Below are 8,473 nucleotides of genomic sequence, written 5' to 3' on the forward strand. Positions count from 1 at the left end.
CGGCCATGGCCCGCTCCGCCGCCGCCGCCCCGCCCCGCCCCGCGCGGCGCCGATCGGAACCGCTCGGCACCGATCGGAACGGCTCGGCTCGGCCCGGGCCTCCCCGCTGGCGGCTGCCCCCCCCCCCCCCCCTTCCCTCCCCTCCCCTCCCCTCGTCCCTCCCCCCTGCTGACGTCACCGCCCGGCCCCGGCGAGACGCATAATGAGCGAGCGGCGGACCAATCAGGAGCGGCGGCGGGCACCCCGGCCCCGCCCACTGCTGCCCCCTGCCGGCCCCACCGGCCCCAGCCCCCACCCCCCGCGGGGGCCGCACCTGCGGCCGTCGGTAGGTTCCAGAGTGAACAGCCCGCTCCTCCCCACCGCGGGGCGGGATTTCAAGGCGCAGAAGGCGCTCAGAGGGGACAATCTGGGCACTCGGCTGCACTCGTCATCTCGACGGACCCCCCGCCGCCACCCCAAAAGCTGTAATTAGACTCCACGTCTTTAATATCTGGAGCAGTCTTTAATTAATTACTCCCAGAGCAGCAGGGCTGGGGGGGTGCCCGGCTTCCCCAGCTGTGCCGCCGCCACGCGTGTGCAGGTGTGTGCGAGCGTGTGTGAGCACGGGGGCAGGAGTGTGCAAGCGTGTGCGTGTATGTTCCGAACGCGTGCATGTATGTTGCAGACATGTCCATGCATGTTGCAAGTGTGTGCACGCATGCTGCGAAGTCGCACATCTACGCACCCACACGCGTGCTGGTGTGTGCAGGCAGGTGCAAGCCCGTCTGTGCAAGCACACGCGAGTGCTGCTGGCGCGTGCACGCAGCTGACCGCGAGCGCGTGTGTGTAAGAACAGGCAGGCGTGTGTGCGCAGGCAGACACACGCCTGCGCTGCGAGGCCGTGCCACGGCACACGCGTGTGTGTGCAGGCACTGCCAGTGCACAGGTGCCGCGTGTGCACGCACAGGCAGGGGTGTCCCGGCCAAACGCAGCAGCCGGGGCTGGTGCTCGGGAGGGGGGAGCGGGATCCTGCCGGGCCGGGGGCCGGTAGCTGCTCCTTGCCGCCGCCTGCGTTTATTTTTAAACCCGTTGGCCCCAAGTGATTCACACGCTGCCTGTTCTCCTCTGCTCCTCGGCAAGTTTTACATCACCAAAATAGATGTTCTGGAAGGAACAGGCCGCTCAGGAAAGCGGGGAGCACCTTCCCCGGGAGCACAGCACCGTTTATGACCCAAACATGGGAGAAAAGGGACATGGATTTCCCATGGAGACGTGGAGCAGGCAGCAGAGGAGCATCTTCCCCCAGGAAGCAGGAAGGCAAACCCTTCCCCTCCCACCCCGAGTAGGGGAGATAAATATTCCTCTTTCCCCCAAATCTGGGCAAGCTTCCCCATTCCAGAGTGGTTTGGCCTCACAATCATTCCCACCCCTCCACCCCCCTTTTTAGGATGTACCAGTGTTCACGGGGGTTTTTTTGCAGGAGGGCAAAGAAATGCAAGACTTCGTCATTTCTGAGTATTTTCAATTCAAAATTAATTCCGCCTTTTAATTTTAAATAGTAAAAGGTTTCCAGCCTTAACAGCAGATCTCCCTCATTGAAGACCAAGACACATGTCCAACAGTCCACTCAGCAAGAATTTCTTCCTGAGAAATCCCCCCATTCCATCTGGACAGGGTTTCCAATCCCAACGGCCAAGGATAAGAACCATGACTGTCCCAGCTCTGCAGGACAGCAGCACCACTGGGCCCTTCTCCAAGGAAAACAATATTCAAATCCAGTCCCTCTGGATGCAGGAGACCTGGAGCTGAGCTCCACACAGAGCAGGGGAAGGAGGGATCAGTTGGCCAAATCCTGAGCAGAAGTTCCGTAACATCTGTGTTCTGCTTGTGGGTTTGAGGTCTCCTTGGAGACGCTTCAGGGTGTCTTCTTCTTAGGAGGAGAAGCCAGAGGAGGAGGTGGCAGCAGAGAGGCTTTCAAGCAGCAGAGAGGGTGACCTGCAGGCATGGACAGCAGCAGAGAGAAGACAGGACCCAACACCACAATGCTGACCACTGGTGCATAGAGACCACAGAAGAAAAACCACAGTGGGGTGTTACCTGTCCTGGTACAGATGCAGATGGTGTGGGTGGTCAAGAAGACTGGGGAAGCCCAGACCTCCTCATCACCTTCTCTCTGCAGGGACAGAGTCTGGTAGTAGCAGAGACTAAAAACAATTTATCCAGCAAGGTTCAGAGCCACCAGGATGATGCTCCTCCACCAGCATCTCTGGAGCAAGTCCTACCCATCTCCTGCTAACAAAACCCCTTGCATGGTCTTCCCAAGCCCCAGCTGAGCATGAAAAGGTGCCTTTTTTTTCCTCTTTGGGGTCATTTATTTATAGATTTAAAGAAATAGAAAAAGAGCCAAAGAGTGCACATTAGGGAGAAAAAAAAGAAGTTCATTGCAAAAAAGGAAGAGGAGAAGCTGGGGTGGGAAAGGGTCCTCTCTGCCAAAACAGCAGCTTTTGAGAGAGAGGGATCATCCCTCCTGTGTGCAGTGACCCTTCAGAATGCGCCGAATTCGTGGTCACAGTATCCCACGTAGAGAGGCTGTGCCTGGACACCCCGCCTGGAAGGAGAGGAGAGACACGGCGTTACGGGGGCACAGCCAGGCCGGAGGGGCTGGAGGGGCGTGGGACAGGGAGGGAGCAGTTTCTGTCCCATGCTTAAGAGACTCGTTTTGCTGGCACAGGGTAAGGGCAGGTTTCCTGGGGCAGTTAGTGCTGCAGGAGGAGCAGGTGCCCCTTCCCCAGCAGGAAGCCCTCTCCTCGGCAGAGCCACCAGCCCACACCGGCAGCAGGGCCTCTCTTCCAGCACCACACAAAACCAGCTCTGCGCACACACGGGCAGAGGAGAAAAGCTCAGGGTTTTTCCACAAGAACAAAGGTCGTTTTGCCCCAGGGAAAGCCCATGTCCCCCAGGACAGAACCCAGAGAGGCTCCCCCAGAGCTGGTTACCCCAGGAGCGTGCAGCGGAAGTCGGCCAGCCGCGCGAAGGCGTCCTGCAGGTCCCTGACGGTCGCGTTGCTCCACAGCCTCTCGGCTACAGCTCCAGCTCTTGGCCTTGAGGAACGAGGGACAGTGGCAGTCAGGTCAGGGGGGAGGTTGAAAGGTTCTCGCCCTGAGCTCCCAAACACTTTCCAGACCCAAGTCCTTCAATATACGAAGACACATGTTTTCCATATATCATCACAGAATGGTTTGGGTTGGAAGGGACCTTACAGACCATCATGGGCAGGGACACCTCCCACCAGCCCAGGTTGCTCCAAGCCCCATCCAACCTGCCCTTCAACACTGCCAGGGATGGGGCAGCCACAGCTTCCCTGGTCAACCTGAGCCAGGCTCTCACCACCCTCACACTCAAGAATTCCCTCCTCATGTCTCACCTTAACCTCTCCTCTGCCAGTTTTAATCCATTCCCCCCTTGTCCTCTCACTACAAGCCCTTGTAAAAAATCAAAAGATCCTCTCCCGGACATGTGTGGATAGGGGTGTACCAGGGTGACAGGACAGAGACCAGCTGCAGCAGCAGGCTGTGCAGGAGCAGGTGACAGTCTGACAAACCCTCATTCAGCCCCAGTGAAGCTGTTACAAGCACAGAGACACTGCCAGGGGACAGGGACAAGCACCAGGTGCAGCCCAAACCTAAAGCACTGGAGAGGAGCCCAAGCCCGGCCCATGCAACTGGGGCAACCTCCCCATGGGTCTCTTACCAGAGCCTGGGGGCCAGGTTCGTGACGTCCACATATTCACCCCACATGCAGGCCTCTCCACCAATCACCAGCTTCTTCTGCTCAGGGCTGCCTGTGAATTGGGTAAACATACCTACTTCATAACCTTTACGAGGTTGTGAGGTTTGTTTCCGCACGTCACCTGCCAGGACAACGCACTCGGGTGATGGGGGGGTTGTAGAGCAACAGGGTGACCTATTGCCCTGCCCACAGGGGTGCCTGTAGCAGCTATGGAGGAAATAAGGTGCCCATCTGGAAGCCCTCTGCTCCCAGGCTGGGGGAGGGCCAAGGTGTTTTCTGCAAGCAGCAAGGGAACAACAAATAGCACGTGGACCAAGGACAGAGGTGCTTAAGCACCTTCACACCAGCAACAAGAACAAATTAGCAAGAGACCCAGCCTTGGCACCACCTCTGAGCAAGAAGTCAGCTGCTGTAGGGGAAGGTGACACAAGGAACACACCTTCAAAGTCCAAGGGCTCCACCTGGTAGGCTGCCATCCAGTCCTGCCCGTAGGTGATGCGGTTAAGGTACCAGGGGGCAGAGAGCAGAGCCCTGAAGCCAGCCTTGGTGACATTGGCCATCTCCTCCATGTATGGCGGGGAGCCCTCCTTCCACACATGGATGATGGTGTCTGGCCTCACCTGAAGAGCACACAAGAACCCCATGAATGGGATCAGTGCAGCAACAAGAGTACCAGCTCCCCTCACAAGCTGAGTGCCCCGACCCATCCACAGCTTTGAATGCCCCAAAGGGAAACTGAGGCACTGGCTTGACTTTTTAGCCTCTTTCCAACTGGTTTGCAGAAGCAACAGAGAGAGGGATAACTCCAACCTGTCTCTTGCAGGTGTATATCCAAAAACCCTGAGGGAAGAGCCTGCTAACAACAGTCTGACAAAGCCACCATGAGGGCAGCTCACTGGCAGCACCATCTCCAGATCAACCCCAGGGCCGTAACAGTGAACCCTCCATCAGTCCCAGCACCCCCAGAGCACCCCAGCTGGATGCTGGCACTGCTCCCCCCAGGACAGGGAACTGCACTGGGGAAGGCAGGCAGCTCTCACCTTCACTGCGTTGTCAAACACCTCCTGCCACACGACAGAACCTTTGCCGAGGGAAGAGACGATGTCCAGAAGCCTGGAGTGTAAAGAGCTTTGGGTCATCCCAACCACACTCTCCTCTCCTTGCTGGTTGCCCACAGCCACAGCTGATATTCCCAGCACCCACAGCAGGGTGCAAAGGTACTCCTGAAGGAGAAGGGAGAAAGCACAGCCCCTTGCGGGGCTTCTTTCTCCTCAGCCCCAGGCTTTTTAGTGGTCCATCTCCCAGTAAAACGTTGGGTACTCCCTCTGGGATCAGGGGGACATGCCTGAATGGTGTGCTCCTGAAAAGGAGATCTGGTAACCCTGAGACAGCAGAAGATACTTGTGCTGGTCACATACTGCAGCTTGAGGCCCAGGATGCAACCATCCTTACCTCTGAATGTAGAATGACTCTAACTTTCTGTAATCTTCACCAAAGCCCATCTCCTTCATGAAGGCAAGAATTTTTGGATTGGATTTCCTGTGTACCAAAGAGAAGATAATAAAAGCACTGCAACCTGAGCTCTGGAGTAAGGCCAGGATGTGGCCAAGTCCTTCCCACATCAGCCCAAAGCTGGCTCAGGTATTCCAGGAGCTGTGGCTTCTCACAGCCAGTGTCACCAAGAACACAGAAATCAACATGAGCCCAGGGGAGCAGAACACCAAAGATCTGCAGATGATCATAGTCAAAAAGTGATGGGCTGGGACTCCAGCCCCAGACACTTCCCCAGAGTCCCCATCCAGGCTGATCTCAGACTCACCAGCACGTGAAGTCCACCTCATCACCACCCAGGTGAAGGAAGAAGTCTGGGAACACAACGCTGACCTCTTTAAACAAGCTGGTCACAAACTGGTAGGTGCTGTTAAGGATGGGGTTGATGGGCCCATAGGTCCCAGAAGGATGCTCGCCCAAGTAGCAGGGAGTGAGAAGGCCTGGAGCACCTGGATTGTAACAAGCAGGACAGTGAGGAAGGGGCTAAAGGTGGCTGTGTGGTCTGTATAATCCCCCAGGCTCCCCAGCACAGCCCAGTGCCTGCCATGATGACAGAAGACTCAAGCACTGCACAGAAGCCACAATCATGGCAGCAGAAACGTGATGTCTGGCTCAGGAAGCCTGACCCAGTGGGGAGGGATCTGTGTTTGTGCTCCCCCCACACATCTGCTGCTGCCCCCAACACACACACCCAGGTGAGATCAGAGCTCAAGCCTTTTAGGCTGGACACCCCTTTTACTCCCTGCAACAGCTACTCTGAGAAGAGGGCACTCCAAGTCCTTTCAGGGTGGTACAGTTTTCACCCTTCCCAGGTTTCTCCTTGGTGTCTCTCCCCACTGATTTTTTCAGGACAATCCTACAGGAAACCACCCACAGAGCTGCTGGAGAAGGATTATGCCAGGACAATCCCCAGCACCCTCTCCCAGCTGCAGGCAGGGAAGGGCACAGCCACAGTTTTGACTGCAACCACATGCACAGGGTGTATTCCAGTGCAGGACACGGCATTTGAAAGCAGAGAAAGGAGAGAGAAAGACAAGACAATGTGCTCCTGGAGCTTCTTGCACTTCCAGACACGGAAGAGCAGGCACTTGGACTCCTTGGAGCAGGGAGCAGCGTGTCAGGACCGGGGCACGGCTGAGCAGAGCGGGGAAGCTTGGTCAGCTGGACCCCCAGTTAAACCCAAGATCCTTGCAATGCCCACGATGTTGATTTTGGCAGAGCATATGTTCCCCAAAAAAAAAACAATCACCCAGCCTGGACCAAGAAGAGATGGAATAATTTTCCCTGTGCATTTTGCTCTAGAAGTTGAACCATTGAGTCCTACTTCCCCCAAACAATGGTTTGCTCCTCCTCAAAGTCAACCCATGGGACATGGCTGCTCACACCCCACGCTGCAGATCCCCTTACTCCCCCCAGTACCACTCCAGCCCTCCTCACATCAGCAGCAGGGGCTGCTCCTCACCTGGACCCCAGGAGAGGGTGTGCCCAGGGGTGTCAAACTCCACAACCACCCTGATGCCGCGCAGCCGGGCATGCTCGATCACCGTCTGCACGTCGCTGGCTGTGTACACGTGGGTCATGGCACTGAAGGCTCCCTGGGGAAGATGGGAAGACTCAGGGCCTTGCTCAGGTGCCAAGGGAGGGATCTGCTCCCTACACAGTGGTCAGGGCGTGTTACCTGCTTGCTGAGCTCTGGGAAGGTCTGGCTCTCAAAGGGGAAAGATGGGTCGTCCACAATGTGCCAGTGAAACACGTTGAACTTGTTGTAAGCCATGACGTCCTGGGAGGGGACAGGAAGAGAGGCAAAATGCCCTGTACCTTCTGCAGGTTACCCAGCTTGCCAGGGAAAGGGACCAAAGTTCCTGTGCACCACAAGGACAAGGCAGAGTCCCAAGACACTCCCCAGGATCCAAGAGGGATTCAGGCACACCAAACACAGCAGCACCACAAAGAGCTGCAGAGGGCCAGTCCTGCTTCTGCTCACAATAAAATCCCCATTCTCTCTATTTTTGAGTCAGTTGTAGAGACCTGGAAGTTTAAATCTGCTTGGGATAAACACAGACACACCATCCAACTTTCACCTGATGTGGCTGGGAAGATGTCCATGTTTTCCCTTGCCTCAGAAACAACCCAGCCTTGGAAAGTAATCTGTGTTGCAGGAATCCAAGACAGCTCAGGGTTTTCTTCCTTCTCTCACTTAAAAAAGGGAGCAGCTGTGAATGACACTGGGAGCAACCAGAGCCACGGGAACTGGGAAGGACCTACAGTACAGAAGCTTTTTTCCATGATCTGTGTATGAAAAATGAGGTTGTGCTGTCATCCTGACCCAGCCTGTTGCTTCATCTAGGGAGAAGCAACCTGCTTTTCTTCAAAAAGCCTAGATTTGACAAGCTCTTCCTCAACAAGATGGAGGTGCAACGGCCTACACATTAGACAGATCCTAGGATCTTTGTAAAGGAGCAACACAAAAAAAACAAAAAGCCCTCCAGGACACTCAAGGAGCCTTCAGTTGATACAGAGAAAGGGACACCCAACTGAACCACCTCATCTCCCAGTACAGGCACCTTACCAGAGTTTCCAGGATGGCCCTCAGAGGCAGGTAATGACGAGAGGTGTCCAGCAACAGTCCCCGGTGAGGGAAGCGGGGAAAGTCCACGATTTCTGTCTTGTTGATGTAGTACTGCACACAGAGAGCACAAAGTAGTGAGCAGGGCTCCAGGCAACACAGCCATTAGCAGGAGAGAATCAGGGTCACCTTTGCCCCAAGGCCAGCAGGATGAGGAGGGGGAGCCTCACTGCCCAGCGTGCAAGCAAGCCAGAAAGAGCTGTGATGTTTTACCCGCTCAGAAAGCAGGGATCTGGCTGGATTCATTAATCCCTTCTAGGCCCTTGGTGAGGCTGTGCTGCACTGCTGGTATCCCCCTCATCCCAAGCACCCCAGCAGTCCTCAGCCTGTCCCCTTTAGGAAGAGCTTACTGCCCCGAGGAGATGAGGCCAGGACTCACCGTGCCGTTCTCGTCTCTCCCAACGAGCTGGCTGAACGTCTCCAGGCCTGCAGGAAAAACCACACACAGCCCCTTTCTCAGCAGGTTCTCCCAAAGGAACCAAGCTCAATTAACAAATAAGTCTATAAAAAGAGGCACAGAGAGAGGTC

At 55.9% G+C, this 8,473-nt stretch overlaps 1 protein-coding gene across 1 annotated transcript; it reads right to left on the reverse strand.

The window, feature by feature from the left end:
* Nucleotides 1-1,487: 1,487 nt before the first annotated feature.
* On the reverse strand, nucleotides 1,488-7,977 carry HEXA (hexosaminidase subunit alpha). Its single transcript, XM_051628416.1, has 11 exons — nucleotides 7,889-7,977; nucleotides 6,998-7,099; nucleotides 6,782-6,914; nucleotides 5,588-5,768; nucleotides 5,221-5,307; nucleotides 4,809-4,881; nucleotides 4,208-4,388; nucleotides 3,730-3,820; nucleotides 2,976-3,080; nucleotides 2,077-2,587; nucleotides 1,488-1,974 (listed from the first exon to the last, which is right to left on the reverse strand). The coding sequence occupies exons 2-10, from the start codon at nucleotides 7,091-7,093 to the stop codon at nucleotides 2,524-2,526; spliced, it is 1,011 nt and encodes a 336-aa protein (XP_051484376.1). The 5' UTR covers nucleotides 7,094-7,099; nucleotides 7,889-7,977; the 3' UTR covers nucleotides 1,488-1,974; nucleotides 2,077-2,523.
* Nucleotides 7,978-8,473: the final 496 nt, after the last annotated feature.

Source organism: Apus apus, chromosome 10 (genome assembly GCF_020740795.1).
Source record: "Apus apus isolate bApuApu2 chromosome 10, bApuApu2.pri.cur, whole genome shotgun sequence".
Classification (NCBI taxonomy): domain Eukaryota; kingdom Metazoa; phylum Chordata; class Aves; order Apodiformes; family Apodidae; genus Apus; species Apus apus.

Coding starts and splice junctions, on each gene's coding strand:
- HEXA (XM_051628416.1), bottom strand. CDS start 7,093: ATGGCTTACAACAAGTTCAACGTGTTTCACTGGCACATTGTGGACGAC. Junction 6,915..6,997: donor TCCCAGAGCTCAGCAAGCAG/GTAACACGCCCT, acceptor CATCTTCCCCAG/GGAGCCTTCAGTGCCATGAC. Junction 2,588..2,975: donor TTCCGCTGCACGCTCCTGGG/GTAACCAGCTCT, acceptor CTCTCCTTCCAG/GCGGGGTGTCCAGGCACAGC.